Source organism: Maylandia zebra, linkage group LG6 (assembly GCF_041146795.1).
Source record: "Maylandia zebra isolate NMK-2024a linkage group LG6, Mzebra_GT3a, whole genome shotgun sequence".
In the NCBI taxonomy this organism is placed as follows: Eukaryota; Metazoa; Chordata; class Actinopteri; order Cichliformes; family Cichlidae; genus Maylandia; species Maylandia zebra.
Window position 1 is genome coordinate 43,630,084 of NC_135172.1, and position 15,539 is coordinate 43,645,622.

General features: G+C 42.3%; 1 protein-coding gene across 4 annotated transcripts in view; it reads left to right on the forward strand.

Moving 5' to 3' along the window:
- The first annotated feature begins 345 nt into the window (after positions 1–345).
- LOC101466660 (NLR family CARD domain-containing protein 3-like) overlaps positions 346–15,539 on the forward strand; it is a 26,954-nt gene continuing 11,760 nt past the window's right edge. Inside the window, exons 1-7 of one of the 4 annotated variants that reach the window (XM_076885409.1) lie at positions 346–411; positions 3,282–3,413; positions 3,498–3,590; positions 3,669–3,782; positions 11,614–11,686; positions 11,849–12,053; positions 12,162–13,959. In XM_076885409.1, the coding sequence (XP_076741524.1) occupies positions 3,325–3,413; positions 3,498–3,590; positions 3,669–3,782; positions 11,614–11,686; positions 11,849–12,053; positions 12,162–13,959 (2,372 nt within the window). In that variant the 5' untranslated portion in view covers positions 346–411; positions 3,282–3,324. The other 3 variants (XM_076885408.1, XM_076885407.1, XM_076885410.1) reach the window with 3 other exon arrangements.

The window sequence follows — 15,539 nt, forward strand, 5'->3', positions numbered from 1 at the left end:
CTAGACGTGTGACAATAGTGAACATGTCACATGACACACCTTAAACATCATGTGATCCACTCTCAGTCTGCACTTTCATTCATGACTTCAACAGGTTGAAATGAGCTTTGAACAATCGTCAGTTTAGTGCTGAGTTATTCAAACGCTGCAGGAAGAACAAAGTGATGACAGATGTTTGTGTTTGAAACAGGAAAACCAGCAGAAATAAATCACCTCTGGACAACCTGCCAGAGATGATTTGGGAGTTTCCCACGTGCACCTGAATGCAGCACTGACTGTTTCTCAAACGCTCCTGATTGTAACGGTGTCCTCAAACGCCTCTCTGACTCTTTCCTTCCTGCTCAAAGTTCCTTTTTTTTCATGGTGTTTGTGGCTGATGCTGATCGTCTCCGTGTGAAGCTCCGTGTGAAGGTAACCCGAGCAGTGTGTAATGTTTCCTGGCTAACATCAGCTGTGTGCAGCTTAGTTCCAGCACACATCTGCCGCTCCATAGTTCACGGTAACGGACTCACAGCTGGACCAACGAGGCCGACCGTTAAACTGTTGCCGATAGCCTGTCTGTAAAAGATGTCTTCATGCTTGTAGTTATTAAAAAAAGACTCCACATTGAGTCGGTTTGAATGTTTTCAGTGATGATGTGTAGAAAAATAACAATGATGACTTTTTAAAGCTGTGTGGACAGGGTGGAGGTGCACAGGTTTATTTCTGGACTCCTGATGGTTTCTATAGCGGCTTTGCACATGACGTCATGCTGTTAGGGTCGTGATCACGTTCACAGAGAGTCTATTGTTACTGTCGCAGGTACAAAGAAATTAAAAGCAGAAAGAGAATCTTTTTTTCATCTCTTCCCTGTTTCTGATAGAAGACGAGGAACAAAAACATGATAATTAACAGATACAGCAATCAGATAAACAGTATAAAAGTATTGTAACTATTAGGACTAAAAGTATTTGGATTTTTAAAGGTCAAACAATATGTGATGATTAAAAATCTTTCCATTTTTATTTTCCTTTTTTCTTTCTATTCTTGTTTTTTTTTTTTTTTTTTTTTTCTTTACGTTTCATCATCTTCATCTGCCTCCAGCACCACCTTCAGCTTCTCTCTTCCATCTGAAACTCTTCCTCCTCACTGAAGTTAGGCTTCTAATGTGACAAATCCTACATGAATATACTTAATTCATCTCAATATTGCCTCAATTAGTCAGCAGATCGAATAACTGTGGTTTTCAGGGTTTTTTTGTACCTACTCCACTGGGGTTGCAAGGTGATCCAAGCAGGTACTAAAATGTGGCGTTGCCAGGCTGTATGTCACTGACTGATTCACTGTCACCACAAGATGTGTCATGAGACGGTCTCCTTCAAACAAAGCAAACTCACCATGTTTAAGATGACAGTGAAAGAAACAGACGGGCAGAAAGCAGCACTGTGGTCAAATGAAGAGGTGCAGACCTTTTTGTGCACAGTGGCTGAAGAACAAATTCAGATGAAGCAGAATGAAGTGATCCGCATTGCAAAGGTTGGCTGCTAAAGGGACCAATGCACAGTAACCAGTGGCTTTAAAAACGTTAAAAACTGAAAAGTGATTACCGGGCCATCAAGGACCACAATGGCTGACGTGGGTCCAACAGACAGGACAGGAAGTGGTTTAATCAAACGGACGTCATTTATGGGCGCTGACCAGCGAGCACCTGGAGTGAGAGAGGCCTCGACTCACGGCACTGCTGGAGAACATGGTGACGTTTGTGAATGCTTTGTGTGTTTAATCGTAATTGTTCACTTTGAACAAGCCATGTTTCAATAACACTGTTGTCTCTTTGCAGATACAACGCTAGCTAGTTCTCTGTTTATGCTAACTCCATCCTCAGCTAGTTTTTGTGCTTACTGAGAGAACAACATAAAGTTCAAGCCACAGCTGAAGAACTACGCTTTCCTCCAATTTAATGTCATTTGTGTCCTTTTGCTGTGAAACCTTTTCTACATGCGAGGGCTTTTCATACATCTGGATTAGCATGGACCTCCAAGCTCCCCTGTTTGTTGCAGGGGCAACCTGCAGGCGGGTCCATTCCACTGCAGGGCAACCTGCACGTGGCGAATAAAATTTGAACTTGAACTTGTGCCCCAGCTCTAGTTGGTGTAGCGGTGCAGACGCCACACAGCGATGCCCCGTCACTGGTAAGAAATGGTGATGAAATTTCATGCTACGTTGACTTTAGCAGTGATGGAGGAAGTGCACTTTTGTTTCATTTTCTTTCCTCCACTGTGTTTTTGCTCCATTTTTCCCATAATTCCTCTTGCATTGCATTGACCTTCCATTCTTCCTTTCCTGTAGGCGAGAGGAAGAGGACACAATGTAAACCTGGCTGTACTAGTGTGCTTGAGGCATGGCAGCACAGGGCGTAGGGAGGAAAAGCCAAAACGGCACAGGTCGCTGCCTTCAGTTAGGCATCCCTGAGTGTGGTCGGTTACCTCGCTTCAGTAATGCGTGGCCACCGTGGCTGATGTTTCATCTCATCCATGGACTTTACCCCTTTGATGTAAAACAAAAGCAAAAGCTTTACATTTCTCTACTTTGTAGCTTTTGGTTCTAGGAGAGGTTTAGTACAGCTTCAGTGTTGCACATAGAAAATAATTTATACATGGCACATTGTAAATAGTTTGAATTTTCCAGAGAGTCATAAAGAATTTAGTGATTGTTGTTTGTGCATCATATATTTTTTTCACGAATAACCAACATTTGGCACAGATGTGCCAGGATAACTCCTTTTGAAGAAAATAAAAACAGTCTCTCCTTTGCATTAAGTCATTGCACAAAAATCTACATCTGTTTATGTGCCAGAGAAAAAATCCTTTATTGTATGTGTTTTGTTGTGTTTGTGACGTTCAGCCACACTGATGTGGTTCTACACTGTAATGGGACACCAGTCGATCTGAGTCAGGTTGATACTAATGGAAAAGGGCTTAAATGTGTCCTGGGCTCATTAACTCTTTAGCTGATTAACTTCTAGTTAGTTAGCTTAGCTAACAGTTAAAGTGTGATCACTGTGTAAGCAGTCAGCTTGGTCCTGAAATAAAGCTGCTCGCTGCCATTTCTACAGCCGTGTTTGACCTGCTGCTTTGTTGAACTACAGTAATGGAGGATTTGGAGGCTGAACTTGGCTCTGTGACACTTTTTGTAATGAACTGATAAAAACTGTCTCAGGTGGATGTTAGTCCAACACGTCAGACACGACCTCTGCAGCTCTCAGTTGATGTGCACTTGAATGCTTCGTGTTTCCTCTGCAGGTGAAGGTAGAAAGTGTGTGTGAGCTGATGTGAGTTCAGCTGCATGGATCAGTGTGAGGACAGAGAGGAGGGAGCCCCTCCCTCTAAAGCCACCCTGTGTGGGGAACATGAGAGCCAGACCAAAGCTCAGAGGTGAGATGACCATCTCTAACTGTCCATGACTCTTCTCCATGTCACAGCTCAGCACTCACATCTCTGCTCCATCATTATTCACAGGAACCCACCTGGACCTCCACCCAGCTCTGTGTCCTTACAGGGCGACCGAGTAAAAAAATTGATCAATAAATTTGAACAAAGACAGTTATCTGAGTAAGCTAATGTCACTGTTACAATGTCTCACATGTGATCAGCTTAGATGTGCTGTAATTTTATTTAACCTGTTTTTAGGCTCCATCAGAGACTCAAACCTGGACCTAAACCCAGCTGTGTGTCCTTAAAGAGTGACCAGTCTGGAAATCACTGGATTAATTTTAAAGTCCAGCCTCCGTCTGCTGCAGAGAGGTGAGCTGTTAGTAAAATGAACTCTTTGATTTAACTGCTTGATGTTGTTGGATATAAACTGCAGTGCAAACACGTCATTCCCTCAATCCCATTTAAACCGTCTCTTAAAAACAAGCCTTTGGTTTCTAAACAACTGAAAATCTACTTCAGCAAACAGGAAGTGATACTCGTGCTCATGTTTTCTTCCATCAGTCACGTGCTGTATGTTGGAGGAAGTTGGAGGACGTAACACTAACTCTGCTGCACAGATTTCACTTTGACTCATAAAACTCAAAGCTTAAAAAATGATTCAAACACTAGTTTTTATTTTTACTTAAAACTGAAGTCACTCAACATTTTTCTCCACTTTTCTGAAAATCCATCAAATAAAAATCTTCTAAAATGTAGAAAAAAAAGTTTCCTCTCTGACTTTGTGCCTTTTGGAGATCAGTTCATCTGCTGCTCACTGAACTGTTGGCAGAAATGTGTGCTGCACATGGTAAACACACGTAACTATACTGACGACTGCTTTAAGCAGGTGACCGACACCAAAAAGTTAATTGTGCCAATTAAACTTTCATAGTGATAGTGTTCATATTATTATGTTGGGTGGTTGAGCAAGCAGATTGTTGGAAATTTCAGCATGCAGTTAATTTTTATTTTATTTTCCAGAGACTGGATTCCATTCCAGTACATCCCATTACAACCAGTACAGTTAGCTAACCAAGCGACGAAACCTCAGCACTTCAAACCCCCCACACCATCGCTTTGGCAGTTGTTGCTAGCTGTATGCTGCCGTAGCTCAGTCAAAAGTAACTCAGGGAAGGATTTCAGCATGCTCAAGTCAAAAACTGGACTTTTCTCTACCAGCTGTATCAGAATAGCCTGATCACAACACACGTCAACTTTTGCTGCTGCCTTGGCGTAGTGTACGAAGGCACAAGGAAACAAATCTGACACTCCGCAATTTGCAACATCACGCCATGCAGAACAGCATGTTAACAAGTTTAAGCAGGGAAGGCCATGAAAGTTGCACTAGCAGGAAAGAAAAATGAAAGAGATGCCATTTAAAGCTCAAACAGGAAGTGCTGTCACTGAAAGAAAAAACTTATTTGTTCAAATTGATGTTGGTAAAAACATTAATCTGGTCGCTCCAGTGAGTTAGTTCCCTCTTAGGTCCCTTTGTGTCCCTGCCTCCCCAGTTGTGTCCTCGTGTCTGTCTGGTCTCTCTGTCTCCTTGGCTGTATGCGTTCCTTGTCTTGTCTCGTTAACATGTCTGCAGTTCTGGTCCTTGTGTTTTTCCTACATGGTCCCATGTTCTTCTTTTTGCGTCATGTGCTTTTGCCTCCCAGTCTGTTGTGTGTATTGATAGGTTTGTAACTTGAACCTATTCACTGGAACGTTGAAGACAATATAATTACACAGCCAGCAAGACACGAAGTAGGCAAAGTTCTTCATGTTTCTCGTGCACGGGAGAGAACCGGACAAACGCCGTTCCTTCGTTTGACCCCAGTCGCTCTCGTCCGCTCCCCCGTAACACTGCTCTTTTATTGAGGTTACATGAATATGCATAGGTTCATTAACATACGATGTATACATACACACAAAGCGTACCTTGCCTGTGCGTTGTGTAAGTGTGTGTGTGTGTGGGGGGGGGGGTCAGTGTGTGACCCCATAAAGACTTCCCTAAACCTGCTGGTCTGGAAGTCCAGCAGTTCATCTAAACAGAAGGCACTTAGACTAAAACAGCTATAGATACGTTTATCCTACCATAAAACAATAAGACAAGGTACGAGCTCTCCCACGCTCCCAGAGTGCTCTGGAATGCACACAAAGTTTGCAGACTATTAAGGATCAAACCTCTACCAATCTACAACTAATTATAAAACTCTAAGCATATATAAGTAGATATTTCTAAGCATAAATGACAATCAACAATACAAACCTAACATGTATCACCATAAGTTTATCCCTATTCCCAGTGTCATGTCCATACAATTTTGTTTGAGTCTGTATCTATTACTTCCTGTTTTATTTTTGTTAGTCATCTATCTTGTGTGCGTATGTTCAGGTTTACTTCTGCTGTCTTGATATACAGATTTAGTTCACCTGTGTTACCTGGTCTGTTCCATCTCCCTGATTACCTGGTGTGTATGTAACATACTCCACTCTTAGTTTACTCTTAATTTCCTTCAGTCTGTTGTGCTCTCCTGTCTGTCTGTTAGAGTAAAGCTGGAGCAAAATGACTGAAAAACCTAAGTTGACTGCCTTATGTTTTGTTATATCTGCCAGCTAATAAAGATTTGTCTACGAAAGTTCTCAGTCATCCAGGTCACTGTAGTCTAAGGAGTGTGGAAAGAAAAGCGTCTGGACTTCTTGAAATTTCTTCAAGACGTTTCACCTCTCATCTGAGAAGCTTCATCAGCTCTAAGAACAGCTGAGGGGAGATCTGAGCTTTGAGTTAGTGTTTGTCTGTGGAGTAATGCATTTGGTTCACAACCCATATATGACAGTTCTAGTCAGATACCATTGTGTTCATGTTTCCCAAAAGGTTGTGTTACTTTCAACTACCTATTGTTACTAAATAGATAGATGAAAGCAACTGTGCTGTCAGGATTTGTGTTTAGATCTCCATCAGGTTCAGCAAAAGTTAGCCAACCTTGTTTTGGTGGCTGGTTTCAGAAGTTGAGAAACTGCTAAGCATTCCAATGCAAAGCCTCAAAGAGTAGAAACACCAGTAGAAACACCACAGTTCCAACTACCAACCGCGAGCCAACCTACAACTTTGATGGTATTGTATGATAATGGACTTCATTTCCCTCGTGTGATCAGACAGATTGCTAAGCAAACACATATTTGCCCCAACAGTCAATCAATTCATAGATATGACTGGTAGACACATTTTATTTTCAGGTGTGCACATTTTCGGTGGGCTCTGAATTAGGGCTGCCACAAATGATTATTTTCATAGTCGACTAATCAGATCATGCGTCCACTGGACGTAAAACGTACAGCTTATTGCACCAGCAGCATCTGCTCTTATATAACTATCATTAGCTTACAGCGTGTTAAAGGTATGTGCTAACTAATAATAAAGGCAAGATGATAGTTTATTAAACTTTAATGAAAATGGCAGATTGTCTCAGTTGAGTTTAATAAACTCCCTGCTATCTAAAATAGGACAGGACACTGGAGTAAATTCTCGAGCATCTCACACTTCTGTTTAATCAGTTGTCTGCTTGACGTTTATTCAGCCGTGTGTAAACTGTAACTTTAATCTCAGCCAAACCAATTTACTCAGGAACAAATAAAACACTGAAAAATCCAAACAGTAACATGTTTAAGTTATCTAAGTGACTTATATATCATGTTTAACCTGAGTAGCGAAAGACCGCGGGGTCTAAAAATGATGTGCCGGGAGTCCGGTTTTCTCGCCAGCTCTAGTGAACCTTGAACCCCGGCTAGCTATCGAGCTGGTGGATAACAAACGTCTCCGAATACGTTGGAGCGCTTTTACAAATATGTGATGTTTTGATAAACCGAGCAGATATTTGAAGTTCGCACAGCTACGTTCTCACCTGATTAGGGATGGGTATTGATAAGATTTTAACGATTCTGATTCCATTTTCGATTCTGTTTAACGATTCGATTCCTTATCGATTCTCTTATCGATTCTTTTTTTTTTTTTTTAAAAAGGAGAACACTAAAGTCGATTAGTTTAGAACTGTGTTTTATATCTTCTCTTTGCCTAATGTTGAACACCTCAAAAACTGTCGGTATGTATTTTTCAAAACGCCCCTTAAACTTGAAGCAGTCAAACATATTCCTGGATGGAGTAGAGCTTGAATTAGCTCCAGAATTTAAATATCTTGGGGTCATTCTAGACCCAACATTATCCTTCAAGAGTCACATAAATAAAGTGTCCCAGGTACTTAAATTTAATAATCGAAATTTTAATCATATACGTAATAATTTAAATATGAATGTTGCAAAAACTTATTTTTACTCAATGATCATCTCTCATATGGACTATTGTTTGACGTCCTGGTCACTTGCTTGTCCAACAACACTTAAAACTATTGAAAACATTTATAAAAGAAGTTTAAAACTACTTGACAAAAAACCGACCTCCCACCACTGTCATGTGTTAAAAAAACATAAATTACTGAACTTCAATAACTTAGTGAAACTTAAAAGAGTTTAATATATAAAGTCTTACACTCCCTTGCTCCACCACCACTAAAGCAGTTCATTAGGCATAAAGAAAGCTCAGACAGGACCACTCGAGCTACAATCCGAGGAGACTTGTTTATACCCCACAGACGGACAGCATTTGGGCAGAACGTCCTTTCTGTCCAGGAGGCCATCTGTGGAACAGTCTTCCTCAACCCATTAGAGAATGCTCGACATTCAATTTGTTTAAGGCAAAGGTTAAAAACTGGTTATGGACAAATCAAGTGTGTGATCATGTATAAGTTGTATAGTTTTAATGTTTTATTTGGGAACAGAATGGTGTGTATGTGTAAGTTTGGTGATGGAGTTTTTATTATGAATGAATGATGAATTTTTATGAATTATTATGTCTATTTTTATGCTTAAGGACAACAGATGGAAATTAGCCCTTGGCTATAATCTGGTATGTTTACATTCATGTAATTTTTTTTTTTTTTACATTTATGTTCATTAACATGCACTGTCCTAAATAAATTAATAAATAAACAAGATAGAAATTTAGGAGTAACATGGCCTTACAAACCCAACAGTGAGATCTTAAGAGATTCACAGCCTACGGCTCTTCAATGGGGTGTCACAGGGTCCCCAGGAAAAAAAATGTATATGTAAAATAATAAAATAAATATTCTTCTGTAGCAATAACAAAGTTTAACATAAATTATTCTGTAGCAATTACACAAGAATATCCAGTAATGTCCCTGCCTACAATTAAACATATTCACTTACCAAAGTGAAATCGGGGGCATCTGCTGTGGCAAATTGGGTGCAAGCCTTTGACCACAAACTTAGACACTGCTGGGTGACATTCGTCTATCCTGGCCTGAAAGGAGACGCTACCGGTAGACTGCAGCGAGAACTGCCAGCATCTGAGCCAGACTCTGTCTGTCTCTCTCATCATGGTCACTAAATGCAACGCACAGTAATAGCAGGTTTTGTAATAAGGTAAATCGCACTAACATAATATGCAATGCTAATTTATTAGTTACCTGCAGTATTAACGGGAGAGGACGTGGAAACGCTACCGCTGCTGCTGGGTTGAGCTTCGCTAGTCCGGAGCGGATCAAAAACACGACATTCGTTGAAAGCAATCGCGTGTTTTTTGAGCAAATGCTTTTGCATATTCGTAGTGTTTCCTCCCTTTGATGAAATCTCTACTTTGCAAGTATTGCACGTTGCCCTGTTGTCATCCTTTCTCATAAAGTGTAACCAAACTTTTGAGCGTTTGTGCCGCTCAGGCGCCGTGTTTCCTACTGGGTAAAAGACGCTACTCAACGTGATGACGTCATTCGGGGCGACTGGAATCGATAAGGGAATCGTTTTTAAAAGTGGCAAACGATTCCAAGGAATTGAAACAGTGGGAACCGGTTCTCAACAAGAACCGGTTTTCGATACCCATCCCTACACCTGATAATATGTTAAAAGTTTATTTTGTGACCCAGAAAGATTAATAAGAGTAATATTAAAACTAAGTAGCTGCCGCCATTGTTGGAAACTGGAATTGGCTGGGCAGCGCTATGAATTCTGGGATAGGTTGGGTCACGAAGGACACACCCAACCCATCCTTCAAATCTGGGGAAAAGACATTTTGTTGGCCGCATTAGGAGGAGTCTTCAAATTTGGACAGCCTTCGTTGCGTCACCGTAATGTAATGTAATCAGCCTACAAATGCAGCTTCCAAAAGATGCGGCCTCTGAATTTGGGCACAGCAACGACACAGGACACTGCTTCTCCTTCTTTGGCGTTTAGCGCCAGCTGGCATCCTTGTGCATGCAGTGCTGCCATCTTCTGTTTCAGTCCGTTATTACACTCTTAAATCCTACTACTTACTCCTGCATCTTTGGGATCTTACAAAGCTTCAATCAACTCGTTGACTATTAAATTAGTCGTCGACAATTTTGATAGTCGACGTAATCGTGACTAGTCCGAATTTCCCAGAGGAATCCACCCGAGGGATTAATAAATTTTTATCTAATCTAATCTAATCTAATCTATCTAGTCGACTAATCATGGTAGCCCTACTCTGAATGTGTTGGATCCTGCAGAGTTTTTATGCCACATGCCCTTCCTGACCCAAGATCAATTTCTGTGCACCAGTGCCTACTGATGCCAAGTGTGGTTTGGTCAGGAGTTGTGTCTGTAGATTTGTGACCTTATATTTCAGTTGAGAGAATATGTCTCATCTTGTGGAGTGACTTTGCTGAAAGAAAGGTGATACCTATGCTTAGAGGAACAGACAGCCTATGGGTTCTTAAACAGATAACTTAGGGGCGATCGTGGCTCAAGAGTTGGCAGTTCGTCTTGTAATCGGAAGTTTGCCGGTTCGAGCCCCGGCTCGGACAGTCTCGGTCGTTGTGTCCTTGGGCAAGACACTTTACCCTACCGGTGATGGCCAGAGGGGCCGATGGCGCGATATGGCAGCCTCGCTTCTGTCAGTCTGCCCCAGGGCAGCCCTGATGGCTACAACTGTAGCTGCCTCCAGCAGTGTGTGAATGTGAGAGTGAATGAATAGTGGAATTGTAAAGCGCTTTGAGGGCCCCGAAAAGTGCTTTCAGCTTTCGGCTGAACCGCATGTGTAAGTAAATGGTAAATGGCCTGTATTTGTATAGTGCTTTTCTAGTCCCTAAGGACCCCAAAGCGCTTCACACTACATTCAGTCATTCACCCATTCACACACACATTCACACGATGGCAAGCGAGGCTGCCGGACACTGGCGCCACCGGGCCCTCTGACCACCACCAGTAGGCAAACATGGGGTTAGTATCTTGCCCAAGGATATTTGGCAACCACCGACCTTCTGATTAGTGGCTGACCTGCTCTGCCACCTGAGCTACAGCGACCCCACAGCCGCAATAACGAAGTGTACTGAGACCTGTGAACATATGGTCAGTTCGGTCGTGCATCATTTACAGCGGTGCAGAAACCCAGGATTGGGGCACTAGAGACCCGACCACATGTTCACACTTCTTTATTGCGGCTGTTGACTTACACACGCGGTTCAGCCAAACACACATCAGCAACAACACGACCTAGTTCATTCTGTTTTAAGCTGGCGAGATGTGACTGGGCATACCACTCAGGTGCGTCTGCCTCCCCGCAGCCGTGCCGCTGACCACGCCCCGCCACAGCTCAGCAGTCAAAAAAAGGCTCACTGCAGCCACTAAGAGTCAATGGTATGAAACTTTCACTAAATTGTATATTTTTCATCTCTCTTCACAAGTTTCTGGATTTCTTTTTTTTTTTTAAAGACTAAGACTGAACTATATTTTTCCACGTTTGGCACATTTTCACATTCTGTTTAACTTTTTGCTTTTTTGAAAAACAACCATACTAATTACCGTGTCACCATTCTGCTTAGTTCGTAAACCAGAATCATGTATTTCATCTTGTTGTTGTCATCGTGTTGTTGAGTTAAGGAGTAACTATTGTCATCTCTGATGATCAAACTGTGTTTGAGATAAAATATAATGCTTTAAATACTTTTCAACTATGAATTTCTGTTGAAAATGAACTGTTGAACATTTACAGCTGCAAGGAGTCATCTAAATCGGTCATTGTCCAAATGTCTCTTGCTTGACCTTTACTCTCTGCTTGAACTAATTCTTCATGATTCCTCCACAGAGTGCACCAGGAGAGCTCAGAGGTTCAACGTAGTCAGTCTGCCCATCAAACACAGCTGGACTCCATATTTATGGTCTGTACATGTACAACAACTTCTTTTATATCTATTCTGTTCACAGTCATCTTCATGCTGCTCTTTGTAGACCAGCGGGGTGTCAGTGTGCCCAACATGGATCTGATGTTTGGCTCCATGATTTCAGTCTGATTGGCTCATTCATAAAGTATCCTGTTCCAGATGCTGGAGGACAACATCATCACGTTTGTGAAGAACGAGCTGAAGAAGATCCAGAAGCTTCTGAGTCCAGATTACCCAGAATGCTTAGAGAGTCAAAGGGAAGAAGAAGAACAGAGGAAGAGGACCAGAGAAACTTTTGTGAAGATCACGCTGGACTTTCTGAGGAGCATGAAACAGGACGAGCTGGCTGACCGCCTGCAGAGCAGTAAGAGGATTTAAACTGCTGGATTAATGGGAAATTTACTTATGTCTTTAGAGACACGTCAACATGTGCAATCAATAAATTGAGATTCTTACTCCTCTGTTCCTTTAGGAATTCCCATTGGAGCTTTTCAACATCATCTCAAATCTTTCTTGTCAAAGAAGTTCCAGCATGTGTTTGAGGGCATCGCTAAAGCAGGAAACCCGACCCTTCTGAATCAGATCTACACAGAGCTCTACATCACAGAGGGAGGGACTGCAGAGGTCAATGATGAACATGAGGTCAGACAGATGGAAACAGCATCCAGGAAACCAGACAGACCAGAAACAACCATCAGACAAGAAGACATCTTTAAACTCCCACCTGGAAGAGATGAACCAATCAGAACTGTGCTGACAAAGGGAGTGGCTGGCATTGGGAAAACTGTCCTAACACAGAAGTTCACCCTGGACTGGGCTGAAGGCAAAGCCAACCAGGACTTCCAGTTCATGTTTCCATTCACTTTCAGAGAGCTGAATGTGCTGAAAGAGGAAAAGTTCAGCTTGGTGGGACTTGTTCATCACTTCTTTACTGAAACCAAAGAAGCAGGAATCTGCAGCTTTGAAGACTTCCAGGTTGTGTTCATCTTTGATGGTCTGGATGAGTGTCGCCTTCCTCTGGACTTCCACAAAACTACAATCCTAACTGATGTTACAGAGTCCACCTCAGTGGATGTGCTGCTGATAAACCTCATCAGGGGGAAACTGCTTCCCTCTGCTCGCCTCTGGATAACCACACGACCTGCAGCAGCCAATCAGATCCCTCCTGGGTTTGTTGACATGGTGACAGAAGTCAGAGGGTTCACTGACCCACAGAAGGAGGAGTACTTCAGGAAGAGAATTGGAGATAAGAAGCAGTCCAGCAGGATCATCTCCCACATCAAGACTTCACGAAGCCTCCACATCATGTGCCACATCCCAGTCTTCTGCTGGATCACTGCTACAGTTCTGGAGGATGTGCTGGAAACCAGAGAGGGAGGACAGCTGCCCAACACCCTGACTGAGATGTACATCCACTTCCTGGTGGTTCAGGCCAAAGTGAAGAAGGTCAAGTATGATGGAGGAGCTGAGACAGATCCACACTGGAGTCCAGAGAGCAGGAAGATGATTAAGTATCTAGGAAAACTGGCTTTTGATCAGCTGCAGAAAGGAAACCTGATCTTCTATGAATCAGACCTGACAGAGTGTGGCATCGATATCAGAGCAGCCTCAGTGTACTCAGGAGTGTTCACACAGATCTTTAAAGAGGAGAGAGGACTGTACCAGGACAAGGTGTTCTGCTTCATCCATCTGAGTGTTCAGGAGTTTCTGGCTGCTCTTCATGTCCATCTGACCTTCATCAACTCTGGACTCAATCTGCTGGAAGAACAACAAACAACCTCCAAGAACTCTGACACAAGAGAATCTACAGAGAAAAACTTCTACCAAACTGCTGTGAACAAGGCCTTACAGAGCCCAAATGGACACCTGGACTTGTTCCTCCGTTTCCTCCTGGGTCTTTCACTGCAGACCAATCAGACCCTCCTACGAGGCCTGCTGACACAGACAGGAAGTAGCTCACAAACCAATCAGGAAACAGTCCAGTACATTAAGGAGAAACTAAATGAGAATCTGTCTGCAGAGAAAAGCATCAATCTGTTCCACTGTCTGAATGAATTAAATGATCGTTCTCTAGTGGAGGAGATCCAGCAGTCCTTGAGTTCAGGAAGTCTCTCCACAGATAAACTGTCTCCTGCTCAGTGGTCAGCTCTGGTCTTCATCTTACTGTCATCAGAAAAAAATCTGTTTGAGTTTGACCTGAATAAATACTCTGCTTCAGAGGAGGCTCTTCTGAGGCTGCTGCCAGTGGTCAAAGCCTCCAACAGAGCTCTGTAAGTAAACATGTGGTCACAGCTATTTTTTTAATTAACAGCAAACAGGTATCCACAACTAACAAAAGAAACATTACTGGGTGCTTATATCTGTAAAATCAGTAAAACTATTAAATGATCATCAGTAGTCACTTTATGCAAAGTGACTAGAAATTGTGAGTGTTTGTGAAATATTTCGAAGTGTAACCTCATCACTCAGGCTCCATTCAAGCCTCTATCTACACCACAAGCGTCTAGACTCTGGGCGGGGTCCTGCTCTAATCCCCGTCACCACTGGGAATCCATTCTGAGATGGGCCATCGGAGTCTTATCGCAAAATATCTCTATCTGAATTCTGTACATCAATACATTTTTTTCCCAAAAGGTGATTCTGTTCATCTGGATGTAGCGTTTTCAATGTGCTGTAGAAACAGTACATTTGCACACTGACCTCACATCCTAGTGAAAGAACAATGGTCTGTGAGGTCATTTCCTTGATCATTAATGTACAAATTATTATAAAGTTGCAAACTATTATAAGGCTTTTTATGAAGTTGAGGAAACCTGCAGTCAGTTGAGACTGAAGAACTTTTTTGGATGAGTGACAAAATGTTTCTCCCACTGGAAACGCTACGTCCAGATAAACAGAATCAACTTGTTGGGATTTACCTACCTGGATAATTGAGCATGCATCAAGACAATAAATTGTGTTCAGTTCCTTCTAATGGCCTCTAACTCGTTTTGCTTGTGGGTTCCTGCTGCCAGCCCCAAGAAGAATCTCCCTGCCTTTATTTTCTACAGCTTTGTCTTGTTACCCCCATTTCCATTTCCCTGATTAGTCTCGAGTTCCACTTCAATGTTTGTTATGATTTTGAATTTAGCGTGGTATTTTATTATTATGTGGACTTTATCAGTCAATAAATACCTTGCTTCTTCTTAGTTTGCCTTCTGTATCAAGCACTTTTGGTCCTATTTCACAAACTTTGTGATCCTTCAGATTGTTAGAGAATGCCATGACCAGTATGGACCCAGGAGAGAAACCATTTACACTGTGGAAAATGAGGCATCAGTGCCGACTTTATCTCACCACTTTGAGTGACCCTGATGTAAGGAGTTTGGTGATTGCTCTTTTTGCTTCTTGGAAATTATTCTCACAGAATTCTTTACTGCTCCAACCTGCCTGCCTTGTCCGGACTGGCCATCCTTCTAACCCTCAGTCGAGGTCACACCTCTATCTAAATTCCACACACCTGGGTTCGTCAATGCAAAGTCAATGAATGGTGCTAGATACCAGGATGATACCTCTTCCTTTTCCTCATGAACCGAGCCGGTCTGCTTGAACCAGCACCTTACTAGAGTCGAGTCAGCCAATTGTAATCTTGTAAGATGCTTTTATTTTTCTTGGAGTCTGTTCTTCCCATGTCTGAAATGATGACTCCAGAAATTGTGCCTCCTGTTCCTGAACTAGCTAATCTTGAGGTTGCTCTTCCTGGGCCTTAGCTAGCTACCCCATATATTTTGAGCCTCTGCCTTAGCCAAACAAACTGGAGCATATGAGTCCTTTAATGCCTGAGCTTAAATAACCAGAGAAATGTTAATAC